The 23,812-nt window shown below is 40.8% G+C and overlaps 1 protein-coding gene across 2 annotated transcripts; it reads left to right on the top strand.

Moving 5' to 3' along the window:
• Window positions 1–3,789: 3,789 nt before the first annotated feature.
• Window positions 3,790–23,335, top strand: neto2a (neuropilin (NRP) and tolloid (TLL)-like 2a). Of its 2 annotated transcripts, none has more exons than XM_088333945.1 (10): window positions 3,790–4,221; window positions 8,201–8,257; window positions 8,368–8,511; window positions 13,492–13,743; window positions 15,484–15,531; window positions 15,602–15,729; window positions 17,905–18,133; window positions 18,208–18,321; window positions 18,386–18,516; window positions 19,106–23,335. In XM_088333945.1, the coding sequence occupies exons 1-10, from the start codon at window positions 4,212–4,214 to the stop codon at window positions 19,964–19,966; spliced, it is 1,974 nt and encodes a 657-aa protein (XP_088190071.1). In that variant the 5' UTR covers window positions 3,790–4,211; the 3' UTR covers window positions 19,967–23,335. The 2 variants fall into 2 exon arrangements, with proteins under 2 accessions (XP_088190071.1, XP_088190072.1); XM_088333946.1 differs by having other exon boundaries at window positions 3,791–4,221; window positions 13,495–13,743.
• The last annotated feature ends 477 nt before the right edge of the window (window positions 23,336–23,812 follow it).

The following is a 23,812-nucleotide window of genomic DNA, read 5'->3' as shown; positions in this document are numbered from 1 at the left end:
TGCACACAGCACACTTCCCTATGACCAGCACCGTCTGGGAAAGACGTCCGTATCCTCATTTGCAGTATTTTGTGCCATTATTACAAAAGGACTCTGCTTGCACCTTGTTTTGAAAACGGTTTTGCTGAAATCTGACATAAAAATATATGGTATGACTCTCTCAAAAAAAATAAACTCAATATTTTGCTCTTATGGCTCTTTGGGTCAAAAAGGTTCCTGACCCCAGCCCTAGGTCATTTCCGACATAAATTCAACATTTCTTTCCCCTGCTTCGCGGGTGACACCCAACTTTACATTTCCTGCAATCCCTACTCCACACTCCTGCTACCCTTTCTCAACTCCCTGCCTCTCTGAAATAAAATCATGTTTTATCGTCAACTTCTTAAAATTAAACAGCAATAAAACTGAGATACCTCTAATTGGCATCAAATCCACCTTCTCTACATTGACAGTTCCTCAGTTTTTCCCTCCTCTCAGGTCAAGAGTTTGGATTTCATCCCTGTCAGAACACTCTCCTTTAACTTTCATATAAATAACATCACCCGGTCTGCTTACTTTCACCTGCGCTCCATTCACCGTCTTCGCTTCTCCCTCACCAACCACACCACCACCAACCTCGTCCATACACTTGTATCCGCCCACCTTGGCTATTGCAATTCCCTCTTCTACAGCCTATCTCTAAAGTCTCTCCATAAACTTAATATGGTCCAAAACTCTGCTGCCTGCATTATTACCAAACCCCCCCTGGCCATCACATCACCGCTGTCCTTCAGCAACTCCACTGGCTCCCGATCAACCTGCAAAATTCTTCCGTACACATGTAAGACCATGCATAACCTTCCCCCCTACCTTTTCGACCTTCTTCAAGTTGCGACACAATCTTGCACAGTTGGATATTCCTCCTCCCTCCATCTCACCGTGCCCGCTGCCTGTGCAGCTCCATGGGGAGTAGAGCTCTCAACTGCTCAGCCCACCAGCTCTGGAACTCATTACCACCTGTCTTCTTCAATGCCGCCACGCTGTCTATTTTCAAATCAGGACTCAAAACCCACCTCTTCAGACTTGCTTATCCATAAAAAAAATGCCTCACATGCCGCCATTCTCCGCCCCCTTTTTAAACTGTACTCTATTTTATTTTTGTTTTTATTGCTTGTTTTCTTCATGTTTTATTGTTGTTTGATATTCTGTTTACAGCTAAATTAGGTGTCGTGAAAGAAACTTTGAAATGTAGTATTATTATAATACAAAAGTTAGGAGTAAATTCATCTCTTACCATACTTAGCGCCAGCCAGTTGATTTAGAGGTCAAACTAACTGAATATCACACACAAAAGTAAGTATTTACCAATTAAAACGGCTCAATCTAAGTTAGCTCTGTAGTGTTAGCTTTTAAATATTAGCCAAAGTCTAGGTGGTGGCTAACAAAAAGCAGAGGGACACACGAACTCTGGAGAATTTTTTTTTTTATATATAAAGGCTTGACAGGCCTCATGTATTCTCCTTTTTCTTGCACAAAATTAAAAACAAGCAGTCACACATTGTGCTTAAACTAGCCCCTCGAATGAAAGCCAGCTTCACACAACTCGCCTCACTTTTGATGTGACAGCTTCACAACATGGTTCTTTCAAGTTCTTTCAAGTTTATTTTTACTTCTGGACAAAATCCAAAATTCACGTTTGGTCATGTTCAGCAGATTATATTTTGGTGCCTAAAAACAACCTCCTTAGTAGTCAAATTAGTTCTGAGAAAAGAACCTCAGTTAATTGTTTGACCAGAATTTTGCCGGTATTTTTAGGGGACATATGGTTACTTACTTTCACATGAATTTTGTTGAACTCTCATTGTGAAATAGGATGGGGGATTAGAAAATCCAAACCCACTTTTGATTGTGCATGGGCCCAAATGCACAAAAACGTGTAGCTTAAAAACATTTAATATAATTGATAATAGGCGGCGCAGTGGTTAGTGCTTGTGCGGCACAGTTCATGTCATGGGAACCTCCTGCGTGGGTTCAAATCCAGCTCCAGACTTCCTGTGCGGAGTTTGTATGTTCTCCCCGTGCTCGCGTGGGTTTCCTCCGGGCACTCCGGTTGCATTTCAGGTGAATTGGCCGGTCCAAATTGTCCCTAGGTGCGGATGAGCGAATGAGTTGTCTGTCCCTGTGTGCCCTGCGATTGGCTGGCAACCAGTTGAGGGTGTCCCCTGCCCACTGCCCGGAGATGGCTGGGATGGGCTCCACCCCTACCTGACATGTTATGCAAATGACAGTGTCTGTTTTCAATTTCAGTTTTTAATGGTACAGTACTACATTCTTACAATGAGATTCTCATGGATTCATTTGAACCCAACTGATGTGTTGGGAGTCTTTTTAGGTGACAAAACCCCCAATTACAACCCCTAATGCTGAGCACCAAGCAGGGTACCAATGGGTACTAATATTGTAAGTCTTAGGTAGGACCCGGCCGAGGCTTGAACAAGCTACTTCCCAGTCTCGGGGCGTGCGCTCTACCCGCAAGGCCACCAAGCTGGTCATATCTATGCAAACGAAATATGTAAATACGATTATAGACTAGATTTGTTTGCACTACCAACATTCCTTCATCATTGATGTTTAATTTATGGCCCTATTTGTCATATCTTAGCAAATGTGAAAATAGGATTTAAGTCTAGAAATTACATTAATTTTACACCTGATATTCCTAATATTCCCTCATAATTCATTTAAATGTATGCCCCTATATATATCATATTCATGCACACAAGCTATGAAAATACTTTTTCAATCTAGTTATTATGTTTGAACTACTGACACTCCTAAACGCCTTAATTATTTATCACCCTACCTGTTAAATTGATGCAAATGGGCACTCATCTTTATGCAAGTACGATTTAAGACTGTAGTTATTACATTATTTGCACGACTAACGTTACTTTGTGATTTATTATTAATGTCTTACCTGTCAAAATAAGGTGACGTAACTGTAATATGTATGCAAACTTATAATTCAAATGTAATCTAAAACTGGTCATTGTTGTGTCCACAATTATCATTCCTAGAATTGTGTTATAATTGATGATTGATATATGACCCTATCTGACATCATTATCCAAATAGGTTTTAAAGATATAACATCCCATCTCATTCGACGACCTGCTTATCCTCATTAGGGTCGCGGGGTGGCTGGAGCCCATCCCAGCCATCTCCAAGCAGTGGGCAGGGGACACCCTGAACTGGTTGCCAGCCAATCACGGGGCACACGGGGACAGACAACTCACTCGCTCATTCACACCTAGGGACAATTTGGACCGGCCAATTCACCTGACATGCATGTTTGTGGAATGTGGGAGGAAACCCACGGGGAGAACATACAAACTCCGCACAGGAAGTCTGGAGCTGGATTTGAACCCACGCAGGAGGTTCCCATGACATGAACTGTGCCGCACATGCGCTAACCACTGCCCCGCCGTGCTGCCAAGATATGAGATATATAACTTATAACTTATTACTTATTATTTATTTAACTGAATATTTGACATACAGAGATGTTTACAACTTAACTGGTGGATGTACGCAAACAAGTTTTGAAAATATGATTTATGATTAGTTATTAGTTTGCACTACTGGTATTCCTAACTCCCTTTCAAGATGTAGGTACATTCTTGAACATATGAATTAGGACTGTAGTTATTGCAATTCTTGCAGTTTTTACCCATTTAAAACGTTGATATGTACCATTTTTGAAGTTATTTTATTGTTAAAGGCAGAAAACGGAAGTAACTCCGTATGCATGGAGTCCGCCTTGACGATCACGTTCGATGTCAGCAACGCCCGCGGCTTTAAATGCTCCTCGTGCGGACGCATCTCCTCCTCAGTGCGCCCACGGATCCTGGAGCGGAGCAGACCCCGTCCTCCACCTCCACCGCCTTTTTTTTTACATTTGTTTCACCTTTTCAACCCCCTTGTCGCTTTTTCTTTGGATATCTGCTTGGAACATCTCGCCGGGTTTGGAGTCCTCTGTGGAGCCGCGCAGATGCATTAGGCTGACATGAGAAGCTCCGCCGGACTTGCAGCGCGCACAGGAGCCCCCCGGTGCAGGACGTGCGTAATGGACCTCGTACCCCCTTGTCCATGTTGACTTGGTGCTCCTGTGAAGAGTGACGCGAAAGGGGAGTTCTACTAGTCTAAGGGGGGACGTTTCAGCGGAGGAAATAATGCACAGAGGTGAGACCTTTTTCTTTGCGATTTTTCGATCTTTAACAAATGACCATTTCGGTTTGACAATCAGCCCCTAATGGATATCTTAATGATGCAATGGTCCTTTCATTATTTGAGTGCAATGTAAGCAAACATGGTGCATGAGAATGATCCAAAAACTATTGTTGCGTGCAAATTAGGATTGTTTTTTTTTTCGTATCTTGAACTCATATCATCTCTGGTTATGCGTCAAAGATGTCTTTAGGAGCGCAATGTGGGAATTTCGTGCGTAAAAATGACAAATCCCTTATCCAAAGGCGGCGTAGTACGTGCGTACTTGCACGCCCATCTCCTTCAAATGCTTCATTTCATGCAAACGTTCGATTTTCAGACGCAAATCAGCCGGTAAAAGAGATCAGGTAGGCGGTGCACATTGCTGAGTGTCCGACGAATTATTCCATTATCGGACAACGTGCGTCGGGTTGGAGAGTCGCGTCAACGGCGTGCTTCACTGGGTTTTGATGGATGGTTCATCGGACAAACGGATGCATGGATGGAGGAGTGGAAGGATATATGGTTGACTGGACGGACAGATAAAAGAATGGATTAATGCATGAATGGAAAACTTGATAAATGGTTGGATGGATGGTAAATGGACAGTTGGCGCATGATAGAAAACTTGATAAATGGTTAAATGACGGTTGGACAAATGGATCTGTGCATAGATTGATCGATGGATTAACAAATAGCTGGATGCATGGATAACTGGACGGACGGAGGGAAAGATGGATGAATGAATGGATGTCAATGCGAAATTCATGAAATAAATGTGACTCTAATTGAAAACTTGATAAATGGATGGATGCTAAATGGAGGGATATTAAATGGAGGGTTGGATTGATAATGGAAAACTTGATAAATGGATGGATGATTAATTGACAGACAAATGCATGGATGGGCGGATGGTTGTTTAGTTGGATGAATGTAAAATTAAATGGTTGAATAGATGGCCAAATGGATGGATGCATGGATTGATCGATAGTTTAACAGATGGCTGGATGGATGGATAACTGGACAGAAAGACTGATACATTAATGGATGGATGGTAAACTGATGGATAGATAGTAAACGGATGGATGGATGGAAAGCTTGATAAATGGATGGCTGGTAAACAAAGGGTTGGATGCATGGTAAATGGACTGTTGGATGAATGATGGAAAATTTGATGAATGTATGGATGGTTAACTGACGGACAGGTGCATGGACAGGCGGATGGTTGGTTGGTTGGTTGGATGGATGTAAAACCAGAAGGTTGGATGGATGGAACAACAGATGGATGCATGGACTGATCAATGGTTAGACAAATGGCCTGGTGGATGGATACCTGGACGGAGGGTTAGATGGATGCATGCATGTATGAATGGATAGATGGTTAATTGATGAATGGATGGATGGATGGAAAACTTGATAGATGGATGGATGGTAAATGAACTGTTGGATGGATAATGGAAAACTTGATAAATGTATGGATGGTTAACTGACGGACAAATGCATGGACGGGCGGATAGTTGGATGGATTGATCAACGGATGGATGCATGGATAGGTCGATGGTTTAACAAATGGCTGGATACCTGGTCATAGATGGATGCATCCATCTATGAATGGATGGGTGGTTAACTGATGAATTGATGGATAGATGGAAAGCTTGATAAATGGAAGGATGGTAAACGTACAGTTGGATGGATAATGGGAAACTTGATGAATGTATGGATGGTTAACTGACGGACAAATGCATGGACGGGCGGTTATTTTGTTCGTTGGATGGATGGACAAATGGATGGATACACCAATTGATCTATAGTTAAACAAAGCGCCAGATGGATGGATAACTAGACGGACGGATGGATAAACGCATGAATGAATGGATAGTTACTTAACTGGGCGGAGAAATGGATGGATTACCAGATGGATGGACGGATTGACATATTCATGGACGGATGAATGCAAAGACATCCATACACATATGGACGATAGGATAAATGCATGGAAGGTCGGAAAATGGATAACAGGATGGATGGTTAACTTGACGGATGGCTGGAAGGATAACTGGATAAACGTTTGGATGGATGGATGCATAGAGGGAAGAATGGATGAATGACAGATCAATAAATGGAGCGGTAAATGTATTTTTCTTCTTTTTTAAAACAGGAAGAATATACAACGTACAAGAGTAAGCCAGGAAAATGTCTGCTAATCGATGACTGAAAAATTGTTCCCACGGTGTATTTAATGTTTACCTTTTTCACACTGCTGCAAAAATGATTTTCTGTTTGAAGGATACAACAGAAAGACAAAACCAAAACTATATTAAAATTGAAGAAAACCACAAAAAATGATAGAAACTAGGGATATTCGATACCAGCTTTTATTGAGTCTGATACTTGGAGCAAGTACACAATTCTTGAAACGTCACAAGATCAATTTCAAACAACTGAATATCGATCTAATATAGCATATTTCTTTTAAGCTGAATAGAATTAATACTTTTCTATATTTAAGATTTCTAGTTGCAACTTACAAAACGGCCACAAGAGTGCGTCTGATGATATTAACGCCAACATCTTACAATAGTGTTGGTGTTTTCTCCGGTACCTGTAGCTAGTGTCAAAACTATGTATAATAATATATTTTATGATACAATTATTATCGCAATAGTAAAGGGTAGAAAAAAAAACCATAATACTGTATAAGACTCATAAAAAGTCATGATACTGTTTGATTTTGATCACAATCCTCTTCATTTGATTCAGGTGTGTTCCTGGAGGGACATGACTTTATATGAGTTATCAAACATACAGCCCGCGACCCTTTGTATTACTTAATCCGGCAACACCATAAATTTACGAATGTCAAAAAAAAGGCGAGTCTCGAGGTCATACCTATCAAAAGTTGTGATTTTTTTTTTAATAAATGCAAACCAAATGCTCTCAGTGGCCGTTAGAAGGTAGTGTTGAGATTGTATAGCGTGGTGAGTTGGTTCAGGTGTTCAACTGCATTCACTCAATCAGTTGACACATTTATGTTGTTTGTGAATAAATGTGTTGTGTTTAGAAAAGATCCCTTGTCATCCATGATCATAACATAAAATGATAACGTAGAATAAAAATGTACTCTGAATGATGGAGCATACTGAAAAACAATTCTAAAAATTTGGATTTGACATTCTTTTATTGATCTGGCCTACCTCAGAACAGAAAGTCTGGATCTGGCCCCAGACCCAACCTGAGTTTGACATCTCTAGCACAGCTCTAGCACCCCAGTTTAAGACCTACAATTATATTGTTTTAATTGCTGCTGCTAAATGCTATTGCACTTATTTTTATTGCACTATTATTATTATTATAACTTTAGCCAAGCATCATGTTGTTATTATTATTTTTAGGCCTATTCACCCTGATAGTCTTTTATCCCTTTTCTCTTCAAAGTCTTGGCGTGTTTTACCCTGGAGTGCCATGTCTAGCCTCTTTGCTTACAATGTTTAACAACGTTGATATAAATGACAATAAAGGCGATTCTAATTCTAAAATGTTATATTTATTAAAAATCCATTTGAAATATTGCTGTTTTTTTTTTCAATGTTCGGTTCATGGTCCCACGATGTGGAGGTTCAGGGTTCAAGTCCAGCTATTGCAGCCTCCCTGTGCAGAGTTTGCATGTTCCTCCCCGTACTTGCGTGGGTTTCTTCCAGGTACTCCGTTTACCTCCGACATTCAAAAAAATACATGTCAGGTTAATTGGCTGGTCAAATTGTCCCTAGGTGTGAGTGAGCGAGTGAGTTGTCTATCTGACTGGCTGGCAACCAGTTTAGGTTGTCCCCTGCCCACTAGATGGCTGGGAGGGGCTCCAGCACCCCGTGAGACCCTTGTGAGGATAAGCGGTGCAGAAAATAGATGGAAGGATGGATGTCCATGTATGATGGCATAATCATTTTCAATTTTTTTTCAGCGTGGATCTTCCTCGTTCTCATAGAAGAGGGCCTCGCTCTGGCACAGCGGACTAAAGGTAAAAAGAAAATCGAATCAATATTAATCAGGAATAATATTAGTAAATAAACAATCATATGTATCAATGAAAATCGAATGAGAAATGATAGAAAACCTTTATTTCACAAGACTCTCTGGGAGACAATGGCGTCCAGAGCCCCAATCAGAACGATTGCGGCACGTGGGTGCGCAACATCAACGGTGGCGTGTTCACCTCGCCAAAGTACCCCGAAACATACCCGCCAAATAAGGAGTGCGTCTACATCCTGGAAGGTGAGACAGGTGCATTGTGGGTCCTCATCTCATCTATCAGACTGACCTGCCACTCTCATTACCATATTAAGATTGCTCTATCCATCAATCATGTATCAAGATCTATCCATCTATACCAAGTCAAGTCAGGTTTATTTGTATAGCCCTTAATCACAAGATTTCTCAAAGGGCTGTACCGACTATACACTATTATAACATTATCCCCTGATCTAAAACCGACATTAGGGCAAGGAAGAACTCAAGAACTCAGTATTTCAAAATCTGTCTATCTAACTATACACCTATCTATTTATCAAGACCTTTATCTGATTATCTATACATCTAGCTGCCTGCCTATCTCAGTATACATCTAGCTGCCTACTTATCTAATTATACACCCATCTGCCTACATATCTAACTATACCACTATTTGCTTAGCAAACTATATATACATCTATCTGACTATCTATAGATTTATCTGCCCATCTATACATTTATATATCTATCTGACTACCTATCTACCTATACATCTACCTGCCTACCGACCTATACATATAGCTGCGTGCCTATCTAACTACAGTATACATCTATCTGCCTGCCTAGCTAACATACCATTATCTGCCTACCTATCTATCTTCACACCTCTTTCCCTACCTATACATCCATCTGCCTACATACCTAACTATACCACTATCTGCCTAGCTAACTATAAATACATCTATCTGACTACCTATCTACCTATACATCTGTCTGCCTGTCGATCCAACTATACATCTAGCTGCTTGCCTATGTAACCATACACTAGCTGCCGGCCTATCGCACTATACACCTAGCTGCCTGCCTATCTCACTATACATCTAGCCGCCTGCCCATCTGACTATACACTCCGCTGCCTTCCTAACTATATATCTAGCTGCCTACCTATCTTACTATGGACCTAGCTAACTATACATCTATCTGCCTGTCTATCTGACTATACACCTAGCTGCCTGCCTAACTATATATCTAGCTACCTACCTATCTTACTATGCACCTAGCTGCCTAGCTAAATATACCTCTATGAAATGAAATGAAATTAAATGAAACATCTATCTGCCTATCTATGCTTTTATAATTATATCTGCCTTCCTACCTATACATCTGTCGGGCTACCTATTCATCTATGCAATTATCTGCCTATCTATACATTTATACATCTATCTGCCTGTCTGTACGACTGGCTACACTTAAAAGTAGCTTGCAGCCGCTCACTTTTGCCGCTCTTTTTCCCCCATTATGACGTCACGCCACACCATCAAGGGATTTCCCATTTTAACGTGGCTCATTTCTCCCCCCTGACGGACAAACTGTGAATTACCACTGGTGCAATTTGCTTTTTCTATTCAAGCAGTTTGACACTTATAGGATTGTCACAGAAAAAAATTAATATTTGTGGCCAGTAATAATCAAGTTGGACTGATAAACCTTCGAAATAGATGGATGACATTATTAATGACTGAATAGATAAGTAAATAAATAAATAAGGTTTTGAGAATGGCAGAATGAGGAAATGAATGCATGACAATTTCAAAATAAAACTATGATTCCGTTTTTCTCAAATTTCTCATTTGTAGTACTGCACTGTCCCCCCTTTCGTTGTTTTGTTCTGTTTGCTGATATTTTTTTCTCATTTACGCATTTTTTTATTTTGTTTTATGTTTATTATATTTTGTTTTAGTGTGATAATATCCTAGGATTATAAAAATAATATGTTAATTTATTTGATCAAATATATACTGAATTTATCTAATAGTATAATTTTCAAAAGTTATTTTTATTTATGTATTTTATTTTTTTTATTTTTTAGAGTTCCGAACCGTTTGCATCGATATGTGAGGGAAAAATAAAATGGGAAGAAGCATACTTGAAAATCTGCTAACAGAACTGAAAATTGTTCCTGTCTTAAAATATATATATATATATATATATATATATATATATATATATATATATATATATATATATATAATATCTCATCTCATCAGCCATACCGCTTATCCTCATTAGGGTCGCGGGGGGCTGGAGCCCATCCCAGCCATATCCGGGCAGTGGGCAGGGGACACCATTGCCAGCCAATCGCAGGGCACACGGGGACAGACAACTCACTCGCTCAGTCACACCTAGGGACAATTTGGACCGGCCAATCCACCTGAAATGCATGTTTTTAGAATGTGGGAGGAAACCGGAGTGCCCGGAGGAAACCCACGCAAGCACGGGGAGAACATACAAACTCCGCACAGGAAGTCTGGAGCTGGATTTGAACCCACGCAGGAGGTTCCCATGACATGAACTGTGCCGCACATGCGCTAACCACTGCGCCGCCGTGCTGCCCTATATATATATATATATATATATATACTTATTCCTATTACATTTATTGAAATTATTTTTGCCAAAAATTTAAATTTAGGAATCTTCATGTACACCTCCCACATGTCACTGTCATGTAAAAAACAGTTTTTTCCTTTTTTGTGATTATCATATTTTTTACAGTACATTTTTGCATCTAACATTATACATTCCATTAAAGTGAGAGGTTCAATTTAAGTACATTTTCAAATTGTTAAATGTGAAGGAAATGTCTAAATGTATTGACATCATGCTAGCATGTATGCTAGCACATTACTATTTTTATTGGGTGGGGTGATATTTGAATATTTTCTTACATTCAACACTACAATTGTGTGATATTTTATGTGGACGCCCTCATTATTGAGCAACAAGCCAACAAAATGGAAGCACTTTCAACATTATGTTGATGGTTTACAGTTGGTTTAACCCTTCATCCTGTTCATTATACCATAATGGCAAAATAAATTTAGAATCAATGGTTAAACAAATTTTGAATGTGCTTTCGAAAAAGGCCAAAATATTTTAGCATTTGTGATACCGGTTCCTAACCCCTAACCATAACACACACTACCTAATCCTAATCCCTAAACCCTAATTTCTAAATTCAACCCCAACCCCGCCCTTCTAACCCTAACCTTCCTAACCACAACCCCTATCCCTAATCCTAAACCCTAATTTCTAAATTTAACCCCAACCTAATCCTAAACTTTTAACTACAACGCCTATTCCTAAAATGGAGTTGCTGGGCATTCTACTTCAGTGAGGTTTTTGGGCCGTGGTTTGTTAAAAAAGTGCCAGCGAGCCACTAGGGATTGCCAAAGAGCAGTATGACTGCATGCAGCTCCAGAGCCGCTTGTACACAAAAGCAGATGTTAATTGATTTTGTTGGTATTTATTGAGGGTAAAATCTTGCTAAAGACACTCCTGGAGACCTAAAGTACTACTGTTTTAATTTTCACGAACATCTGTTCAGCTGTTTCAGAGCTAATAAGCAACATACAAACACAAATACAAACACACACACACATTGGGATTCATATAATAGTCTACATAGATAGAAAGCTTAAACAGTAGTTACATTTATTTTACATAGCATTCAATAACAGTTAGTTACATTTATTAATTACATCAGGCCATTTGAGGACTGGCTTTATTACACTGATGTGGCCCTTGGTGAAAATCAGTTGGACACCCCTGTCCTAATCTTTAAACCTGAATTTCCTATTCCCCTTAAATCTAACCTACTACAGTGTTTTCCATCGAATTGTGTGAGACCCTGGTGGGTGGACAGGCTATGGGGGCTTGCCCTGAAGAATATTTTGTACATTTTCAAATTAAGTTTATCAATCTGGTGTATTTTAATGCAAAATTAAGAAGCTAGATCTATGAGTGTGTGACCTTGTAAACTATTGAATCATAAATACACTGGCTAAATACACAAAGCATGGGAAACAAGACAAGAGTTTAATGCAAAAATAATCTGCTCGTTATCTCGTTAGACTTAATATAACTGGTGTTTTATCAATGCCAATTTTAAGGTATTGTATCGGCAAGGAACCAGACCAAATTACCGATATGAGTTTTAAATGTAATTAAATGAAATACTTATATCAGTGACTTGGTCAAGTACAGTGTCAGTACTGCTGTTTTTGTAATTGCTCCTATTACAGGACGCCGATTCTTCTTCAATGGTTTACAGGAGGTTATTGTATATCGCCCAATTTATGAGATAGAGTCAGCCAAAGTGTTTTTCTACTCTTAGCGATTATTTACTTAATTCTTGCATTTATTTATACGCTCTGTTGAAACACTGAGAGTGCGATGAAGCGCTTGGCAAGTGTTCTCGGCTAAACGTTCAGCGCCAAAACTTCTTCACTGTTTGTCAAAAGTTGAAAAATGTTCATCTTGGGGAAAATACGACGCTCATAAGATCTCACATTTTACCAAGCCGTCTTATTACAGTGCAGGCTGGGTGGGACAAACACTGCAACAACCGAATGTCATCTTTGCTTCTTTGCACTGAGATACGTAGCACAAATACACACGATGGCATTTGTCATCCTTTATATTGTGAGAAATTTCCTTTTGATTAGCCTTGTATTTGTATATATTTTGGAAATCTTTCAATTTTTAAGTTTATGCGATTCTGGAACAACTAATTACAAGTGAGGAACCCCCTAGATTTTTCCTATGTCTGGGAAACTGTGATGGGTGGGTGCCTTGGCTGATCCCTTACACACAAGGGTGGTAGGGGCACCATTACCCTGTGGTGTGTCTTGGGCAAGTACAGCAATCCTACTGACACCTAATCCTTAAACCCTAACCTCCTAAACCCGAAACATACGACCCTAATCCATCCATCCATCCATCCATTATCTTCCGCTTATCCGGGGTCACGGGGGCAGCAGCCTTAACAGGGAAGCCCAGAACTCCCTATCCCCAGCCACTTCTTTCAGCTCATCCGACGGGACCCCGAGGCGTTCCCAGGCCAGCCTAAAGACATAGTCCAGGAGGCAACCTTATCAGATACCCGAGCCACCCTAGTCCTTAACCCTAAAATCTGACCCAAAGTACAGATAGTAATTTGTATTTTTCTGCGCCACGGCCAAGCAGCGCTACCCCGTCAGAGGATCCAGCTGGCGTTCGACAAGAACTACTACATCGAGCCTTCCTTCGAGTGCCGCTTTGACCATATCGAGATCCGGGACGGACCCTTCGGATTCTCGCCGCTCATCGATCGGGTCTGCGGCGGAAAGACTCCCGGTCTGCTCACCTCCACGGGACGCTTCATGTGGATCAAGTTTACTAGCGATGAGGAACTGGAGGGTCTCGGGTTCCGGATCAAGTACACCTTTATTGCAGGTGAGGGCTTCAGGCATTTTGGTTTTTCTTTTGCTCTCTTGTTATTGCTCTGTAAGTAACCATTGTAATAAGATTTTAGATATTCATTTATATGTTTTTAAAGTAGATTCAACCAGAACAATTATCAATTGAATGTTGAGGAGATTTTACCTTTACCTTGCTCCTCAAGGCACAAAATAAAATCAGAAATAACTGACAGGCATATTAATACATGCTAATTTTAAGTGTTTTATTTATTGCATTATTGTAAAACAAGAAAATGGGCATTAAAGTGCTTAAAACAATCCAGTAAGACGAGAAAGTCACACAAATTTCAAATAAAAAAGCCATGATATTGTCGTCCAGATGTTTCTTCCCCATGTCCGTTAAGTTTAAATTTTAGTAGACACTCCAAAAAAGGAGAGAAGTCATCAATGGATTTTGAATGCTGAGGTCTTGAGTGTTTCCTTGCACTCATATCGGTTTTAGATCAGGGGATGGTGTTATAATACTCTGTTGTCTGTACAGCCCTTTGAGACTTCTTGTGATTAAGGGCTGTACAAACAAACATGACTTGACTTAAATTCAAATTAGATTTGTTTCACCAAACATCAGCTTGCATATTATTTTAGATTTCATAAAATGAGGATTAGTTGCATGTGCTAAAAAAAACAACACTTGATCTTAGTTTTGGGTGTGAAAACTAAAAACCAAAGTAATTATTGTTGAATTCCCAAGATTTCAGTTTGATTCTTTTTTTTCTCATTTTAATACGATTTGATTTTCTCTTATTTATTTCAATATGAATTAATATAGTCTTGGAAAATTAGTTCTTCCTTGTGGTTAACATAAAAATATACGTAATTTTAAATGTATAGTTTGTGTCATGGTACTAACCAAATAATAATTAATGTAATTTAATAATCGTATCTATTATTATACATATTTTTTATATTTGAATGTTACTTTGATACTTTAATAATAAAAATAAACATAAAACCTCTTAAAATCCTATTATATTATAAAATCATATTTATTTTCATGTTTTTCAGGTTTGGGTTGCCATTTGCACTGTGTTTGAAACAGTCCTTACTTTCACCATTTTAATTCTCGAAAAAATGAAAACAAGCAGCACGCGTGTGAAATCACTCTCCAAATTAAAAAAACAAAACAAAGAACCATAAAATTCAAAACATTTTTAACCTTTGAAATACTCAAAAAAATAAGTTAACAACACAGAATCCATTGAAAAATACATACTGACCAATCACAAGAGGGAAGGGAGCCGGCTTTGTTAAATAATAAGGCCTATTTAAAGCTGTTGCTGGATGTACTGTTGATTCTGTTTAACGTGCATTAGTGCTGTGCAAAAAAAAATGGGGGTGGATCAAAGTTGTGCCCCCCAAACATTTGATATGCCCTCCTACTGAGACTTATGTCTGGTCACACCACTGAATACAATCTAACTTATAGTGTCTAGTTCCTGTTTGTAAATCTTCCCCGGGGGGGTTGAGTTTAATAAAGTTTAAAGACGATTAGTTTTAGTCTTTTATTTTTTAATAAAAACATTTTTTTTAATTTAAAGTAACAAAAAGGTTGAAGTAGACTTCATCTATATTGCTGAATCAAATATTCTTCCCTTTTCCTTTCATTAGCATCAAAATAAAATATAGAAAGCTAGAATTAAATATTTAACAACCCGGTATGGTAAATAAAACGAAATCAACTCGTAAAAACCTTCCTCTGACCTTGCTTTGTCAGATCCCGACTTCCATCTGCACGTGGGCGGACTGTTAAACCCAATCCCAGGTAAATACCTCACTGCTTTTATTTTGAAATCAAATCCGGTCAAAGAATTGCATCCCCTGTTATTTTCCAGACTGCCAGTTTGAGTTGTCCGGCTCCGACGGGATCATTCGCTCTAGTCAGGTGGACGAAGCCAAGCGGGTCAAACCGGGAGATGCTCTGGATTGCATCTGGACCATCAGAGCGCCCCCTAACTCCAAGGTTTGGCACATTCACAAGAACGTAGACCCCTGGGATATGAAATTAATCCGTTCTGAGGTGGTGATCGCAAGTTGAAATTGTCGCACGGCGAAGCATAGAAACCAATGGTAATTAGCTAATGCATTCCAAACCTCCAGTGCCCCCAGAAAGAGATGTAATTAACAAAATAGTATACAGTAAGTACTACCTATGTGTAATATATGTGCCTATCATTAATAATATTATTAATAATTATACATGTAAATAAAAAAAACGAAATTTTATTTCGCATTGGTGTTTTTTGACCTGAGCTGGTACAGTGGAATAGCAGGTGGATGCAATGAGGGGGTGAGTCGCCAGATGAAAATTTAAACTGATTTAAACCTTCCACTTTACATTTTCATTCCCTTAGAAAACTTTATTGCTTTAATCGCCTCCTTATTCTTAACTATTGTCCTGATTGTACGGTTATGGTCATTTTCTATAGCAAGGGTAACAATTTGTGAGTTTTCCTTATATGTTTTGATAATTTTAGGCTTCCTTTCCATGGTTATCAGGTTTTTGTTTCTCCCTTTGCCCTCACCGAAGGGGACCATTTGCAAATTAATACAGTAGAAAATTACAGTATTATATTGCTGGTTCACAGTCTTTGCGAAGCACACAAGATTCTGAACTGCACAAAGAGAGAAAAGGGCATTGTGGGAATGGGTTTAGCCAACTTCTTCATGATGCCATGCCACAAACCAATACCATACAAATAAAAATTTTAGTCAAGTGAGAAAATTGGTTATGCGGAATATGAATCAATCTTATAAAAAATAATGAAAATATATTTGAATACATCTCATCTCATCTCATCTCATCAGCCGTACCGCTTATCCTCATTAGGGTCGCGGAGGGGCTGGAGCCCATCCCAGCCATCTCCGGGCAGTGGGCAGGGGACACCCTGAACTGGCTGCCAGCCAATTGCAGGGCACACGGGGACAGACAACTCACTCGCTCATTCACACCTAGGGACAATTTGGAGCGGCCAATTCACCTGAAATGCATGTTTTTGGAATGTGGGAGGAAACCGGAGTGCTCAGGGGAAACCCACCCAAGCACGGGGAGAACATACAAACTCCGCACAGGAAGTCTGGAGCTGGATTTGAACCCACGACAGGTTCCCATGACATGAACTGTGCCGCACAAGCGCTAACCACTGCGCCGCCGTGCTGCCCTTATTTGAATACATATATTAAAAAAAAATAAAGTAGTAAGTCATTTGTAAACGCAAAGGAATACATGTTTCACCTCACCTCTTGTTACTACTGTACTCAAGCATTGTTCAGCCAAACCTCTTGTACTGCTCTACAAAAAAATTTAAATACACGCTGTCACGAGCCGGACCAAACTCTGACGTATCACTTACACGGCAACTAAAATGATCAACCTACCAACATCCAACCTCTCTGCCTCAAAGAATAAGTCCATCATCCCACTGGCAAAAACAATTGTCCAGGATATCACTCACCCACTTCATTAATTCTTCATTCCACTAACAACAAGGCACAGATACAGCACAAAAAGATTAAGGAGGGCGGGCCCCGCCTCGGGAAAAGCCTGATCCCCTCTGCCATCACGCTTCTAAACAGGCCCAGCTGACCCTTCCAAATCAGTCTGTCGTCATTGTCCTACTGCAATACAGTATATGTTTGCTATTCTGCTGTTTTTGGAATGTAATGCCCCTGTTTTCCTCCGGGAGTCAGTGGAAGTGAATTTCCCTGAGGGGAGCAATGAATTAAATCTACATCTAATCTAAAAATCTGGGAATGCTTAAACCAGGGCACATCAACAGTTTTGAAACAAAAAAATCACGTTTTTGTTCCTGATTAGTGTGAAGGGTTTGATTTGCATTTCCAATAAACAATTTAGCATGTTATTAGAATGTTGTTACTATTGTTATTCTTTTTGCTACTACTGGGTTGTATTCTTAGAAGAAGGGTTAAAATAGGATCATTCAACCCAAAAAATATCTGACTCGTATAAGAGCACTCAGTGCGTTAAAAAATCACAATGACCCATCAATTCTTGGGCTACTTTCAGAACTAGTCCGAGGGGTACTGAGGTGTCTTTGGGGGTTACATGGTGCACGTAGAGCCTACATTCGTGACTCCTGATTTAAACCAGCAGCAATCTGGTTCATTATGTGTGTAGATCTACCTTCGCTTCATGGAGTACCAGATGGAGCACTCCAACGAGTGCAAGAAGAACTTTGTGGCCATCTACGACGGCAGTAGCGCCATCGAGAACCTGAAGGCCAAATTCTGCAGCACGGTGGCCAACGACGTCATGCTGGAGAACGGCGTGGGCGTGGTCCGCATGTGGGCCGACGAAAAGAGCCGACTCAGCCGTTTCCGGATGCTCTTCACTTCTTTCGTGGACCGTCAGTCTCGTTTTCGTCCTCTCATGTCTCGTCTCTTTGGTTTGTCTAACAAGACCTCCCTCTCTGGCCCGCAGCTCCTTGCTCGCCCAACACCTTCTTCTGTCACAGCAACATGTGTATCAACGACTCTCTAGTGTGCAACGGAGTCCAGAACTGCGTCTACCCTTGGGATGAAAATCACTGCAAGGGTAAGAGCGTTTCACGAATGGCATCTCGTAGTTAAAGTCATCCCGTCCTGTTCTTTGATTCCAGAGAGGAGATCCAGAGGTCTGTTCCACCAGATCACAAAGACACACGGCACGGTCATCGGTGTCTCCTCAGGGATTGTTCTGGTTCTTCTCATCATTTCCATCCTGGTTCAGATGAAGCAGCCCCGGAAAAAAGTAAGCTTTCCTCAAGGTTGAGGGAGAAAGCTGGTTATCTTCGGTTATGATGTCAAAATACATTTATTTTCCTAATGCTGGTGATGAGCAGTCACAAGTGTGAGTGCTCTCAAGCGATCTCTAGTCATAACCTGTTGGCCTGCTCATGACCTGGATTGTCTGTCATATTCAAAGCAAGATTTTTCTTCCGAAACTCTTGTCTTTGTAAGTTCTCATATAGAGAGGTACCACTGTGTGTATTGACATAGAGCTCAGGCCCTTCCCGCATATTTTTGACCCCGCAGTCTCAAATAGTTAGGTAACCAGAAGGGGTGAAAGACAACTGTGTGATACTTCGCAGTTCCCTGAACCCTTAATCACCTGGGTCGTCGGGGTACCACTGAGGACGCAAATCTGGACAGCTTTCTTTACTGCTGATGGTTCCTGGCCTGCTTTGGGGTCGTGGCAAAGTTGGCCATCCTGTCATCTCTTGAGTCTTTCTACCCAGGGAACATTTTTTCCCTTTAAATCATTTTCTTGGAAAGATGATGATTATTCTATACTGCATTTTTTGCAGCCGCACCGCTCAACTAGGTTTTGTTTTCCCCAGGTGGTTGCCCGCCGACCCGGCGTCTTTAACAAAGCCGGTCTACAGGAAGTTTTCGACCCGCCGCACTACGAGCTCTTCTCCCTGCGTGACAAGGAGATGTCCTCAGACCTTGGCGACCTGTCTGAGGAGCTGGACAGTTTCCACAAGGTCCGACGTTCGTCCACCATGTCTCGCTGCGTGCACGAGCACCACTGCGGCTCGCTGGGTTCCGGTGGAACGGGCGGCGGCGGCGGTGGCAGCATCAAGCACAGCCGCACCACGCTTAGCTCCATGGAGCTGTCCTATCACAACGACTTCTCCAAGCCGCCTCCCATGAAGACCTTCAACTCCACCAGCACCTACAAAAAAGGCTGCTACGGCTATAAGCAGCACGCTCAGACTCACGACTGCGACCAGCAGGTCATCGAGGACCGCGTCACTGAGGAGATCCCCTGCGAGATCTACAACCGGGGGAGCGGAGCTACGGGTGGCGTGGGTATCGGCGGGGCTGTAGGCATCACCGGAGGCGTGGCCATGGGAATGGCAGGGGGCGTGGCTATGGCAGGGCCTAGCGGAATCGCCGGAGGTATCGGTGGCGGTATAGGTGGCGGGATGGGTGGGGGCATGGGCGGTGGCATGGGCGGCGGCATGGGCGGGGGCATGGGCGGCGGCATGGGCGGGGGTATGGGCGGCGGCATGGGCAGCGGCATGGGCGGCGGCATGGGCGGCACCATGGGCGGCGGCATGAGCGGCGGCATGGGCGGCGGCATGGGCGGCGGCATGGGCGGAGCCTGCGGCACGCTAACCGTCCGGGGAAGCACCGTCCGCAACAGCACCTGCATGGTGGACCCACAGCAACGCTCCATGTCCATGGACTTCTAGAAGAACTTCCTGGGACAGAATCGGAACAGAATCAAAACAGGAGTCCACTTCCAGGATAAACAACTCTCCAGACTTGTAGAAACTTCTAATCCTTAAAGCAATGCTGTGTACTATTTGACCACTGGATGTCACTGAATTGTGTAGTGCAACTGAAAACGAGGGCTACAAAGCGCAAGGAGGATTACAAAGTACGGATACTCAAAGTGATCAAACTGCACCAATTTTCTTTTCTTTTTTGCCCAGCCTTTGAAGGAGCACTACAGGATTTGGAACTTATTTACTCGCTGCCGCCATCTTCTGGGTTGTGTCATCATTGTAGCCTCGTCAGCTCGTTAATGATGCACATGCAAGTACGTGCATTTCAGCAAAATTGCAGACAAAAAGCTCCCTCTTAGTAAGCCTGATGTTATTTAAAATAAATTCACACATTTCTTGCCCTATGAATATTTTTAAAAAATCATTTGTTTTCATTTAAAATCTTTTTTTTTTTTTTTTTAAGTAACCCAATTGTATCAAAGTCAATGCCTGAAAGCCCAAGAAGGTTTTCAACGCCCCTTAAAAAGATCTTGATTTATTATTGTATCACACTCTAGCAATTGTCGATTATTTGCACTTTACTGTATTTTAATGCAATTGTATATATAAAAAATTATGGTAAAGGTTATTATTTTCTATATTTTTTCTCGGACTTTTACTTAGCCCTCTTTTACTAAAGTAAAAACAATAGGCCACTGATGGTGCATGAATAATAGCAGCTAGCTGGCTAGAAAATAACACAACACAAAAAATGTTCTATTTTAAGTGGTGATTACATACTTAGCTTTAGCTTATACTTGTTAGATTTCATATTTTTGTCTTCGCTTTGAGGGTCGACTAGCAAAACTTTCGCAACTATTGTTGCTTTAATAGCTGACATTTTAAACACTCTAGCTGTAGGGGTCGTTAGCTACAACTAGCACAATGTGAGCAACTAGCATTAGCAGCTTATTTCATTTATGTTCATGTTATAGGGATTTCGATGTAAAGTAAAAAAAAATTTGTGGCTTTGAAAATTCGACATTACTGACAAAGCCACAAGAAAATACTATTTTATTTATTTATTTATATTTAAATATATTTCTTAGTTTTGTGTTTCTTCAATTAGCTTCACTCGGTTATACGCTGCATTTGAAATGTCCGGTGCTTGGCTTGCTGTGAAAATTTTGAATTGGCCCTCCACCCATTTGACGTGACCTCCTGATATAAAGCGGACTTTTTATTCTTTTTAAATCTTCGTAAGTAGAATACTGTGTATTTAATATACAGAACACAAGTCTCACCTATAGGTAGCTATAGGCAGACAGGATTGTCTAGTATCTTGCACTTAATGGAAACCCCCAGACCCAAAAATCTTGTTAAAGGCTGTGTTAAGAAATGAATAGAATAATATGTGATTTTTGGTTTCAGTCTCCATTGTTTGTGTTCTTTCTTGTGTTTTGCTGCACTCGTTTTTGCTTGCACTACACAATATAGCGGCATCTAGTGGTCAAGTATTACACAGTCTCCATTTAAACGGGCAAAACCTGTTTCAACGAACCGGATCTTGCTCAATCGGACCAAGAAACCAGCCAGAGAGATGAATCCATCAAGACTTTCTAAAGTTAACTTACCATGCACAAATATATTCCATAGAATTGTACATTTATATATATATTTATATATATATATATATATATATATATATATATATATATATATATATATATATATATATATATATATATATATATTTATTTAGCTGTTTCTTAATAACTTATTTGATTTTGATTTTTTTTGCGTGTGTCCACTCTCTTGACATGGTGCGAATTGGTTGGTTGGTTGGATCGTTTAACCACTGGGTTGTAGAGGCACCATTTCCTGTGGTGTGTCTTGGGCAAGTCCCAATCACAACATTCATTACATCACAACATATAGAAAAATACAAAAATAGTGGATCATTGTGTACTGGTAGATCCACCAAAATTCTGTTATGATTTTTAGAGGGTTTTCTTTCCTAAAAGATTAAATAAACTTAGAAATAATTAGTCAAAAAATGTTCAATACTTAATAAGGTCTCATCAATTCAGGTACTGTAATCCCTCGCTACTTCCTGATCGTACTAAGTGGGTTTAAGTGTATCGCAGTTTTGAAAATATTCCACCATCCATTACCCCCAAATCGCCTACTGCTGCGAGCAGGGGTCAGCAGTGTGCATTTTTGTTGGGCCTGGTGTCTCCTTTTTTTGCCATTCTCTACGCCAAGAAGTGAACTGCACTTGTGCAAATACGATCCATTAGCCCTGATCGCATATTGCTGCCAGTGGGGGCAGCCGGCACGTGCTTTTTTTGGGCCTGGTGGCTCTTTTTGCCGTTGTGTTCGCCAGAAAGTGACCTGCGATCAAGCGGTCCAAATCCATTATCCTCAATAACAAATTTCTGCAAGCAGGGACAGGCAGAGTCCTGGTTTTTCAGGCCTAGGGGCTCTTTTTGCGATTCTGTCCACCTAAAAGTGTACTGCACTTGTCGATTGTGATCCATTATCCCCGATCGATATTGCTGCAAGTCGGGACTCCCACAAAGCACTTTTGTAAAGAGGCGTGCTATTCTTTCATGGCTACAATGAATAGCATGGTTACAGTCGTGATCCATTATCCCCAGGCAAATGATTGCTGAGAGCAGAAGCCGTAAGAGTCTATTGTTCTCGGTTCAGGCCACTGTAGCTTTGCATTGTTGCCCACTTTAAACAAACAGCACTATTTTGGTCGTGATCCATCATCCCCAGTCGACTATTACCGAGACCAGTGGCCAAGAGAGCAAATTTGTGTCATGCGTCATGGCACCTTTTCCCCCCTTTACGCCTAAAATGAACCTTAAACATATTGTTATGATTTATTATCCCTATTCAACTTTTGGACTATAGTGGGAAGCAGAGTGCATGTTCGCAGATTTTAGCATAAGCGCGACAAACGAGGGATTACATTATACTCAATGCTACGACTCACTAGCGCCCCCGCAAGGAATACAACAGTTTTATAAAACCTGTCCATATAGTAATCATTTCTTATCTTGGGACTGGACTCTCTGAATCATGTAATGAAGTATAAAAAAATTGCCATTGTTGAAAGAACAGCCATGCATACACGCAGACATAACGCCTACCGCTCCGTCTCGCCACGGGAATAGCACACCGACAGACTCTTAATTTGCTAAGAGGAAAGTGTATTCTTTTTTTTTATTCGTCTCGTGAAATGTAAAACAAGCACAATTTGCCCTCAAGACGACGGAGATGATGATGACTTGACCACCATGTATGATTTCATCCAGTTGGATTAAAAGAGAATTATACTCGCAAGTCTCGGGAGCTTTTATTGTGTCCAACTTGAAATGTTGCTACTCTCTGCCGCCATCTCCTGGCTTAAAGTCGTTACTGTAGCCGTAGTCAGCTCATTGCACTAAGAACTCTTCCTTTTTTGGGTTTGGGTTAGCATCTGGACAACTATTGGAAACTGGTCTTTTTTTACTTGTAGTATTTTCATGCTACAGTAACAGAAAACCCTGGAGAAGAGCATGAAATTACTCTCCACCCCGCCTTCCCCATTCCTGCCTCCCAATGTGTTGCGAGTAATGGAAAAGTAACAGTAAGATAAAAGCAGATGGGTGCAGTGGGAATTTTTTTTTATAAAGGTTCTTTGAACTCAATTGGGTATCGTTAACACAAACATAATTGAAAATATATTCTACTTTCAACCTGCTCCGGTGCCCATGGCTCAGCTGCAGGGTCATCAGCTAGGAACTAGCAATCATTAATGTTTCGCTCTTATTATTGCTA

The sequence above is a fragment of the Urocampus carinirostris genome, chromosome 4 (assembly GCF_059441175.1).
Source record: "Urocampus carinirostris isolate Australia breed hairy pipefish chromosome 4, RoL_Ucar_1.0, whole genome shotgun sequence".
NCBI classification, from domain to species: domain Eukaryota; kingdom Metazoa; phylum Chordata; class Actinopteri; order Syngnathiformes; family Syngnathidae; genus Urocampus; species Urocampus carinirostris.
The sequence above is the reverse complement of the archived record's forward strand: the minus strand, read 5'-3'. Positions and strand labels throughout refer to the sequence as shown.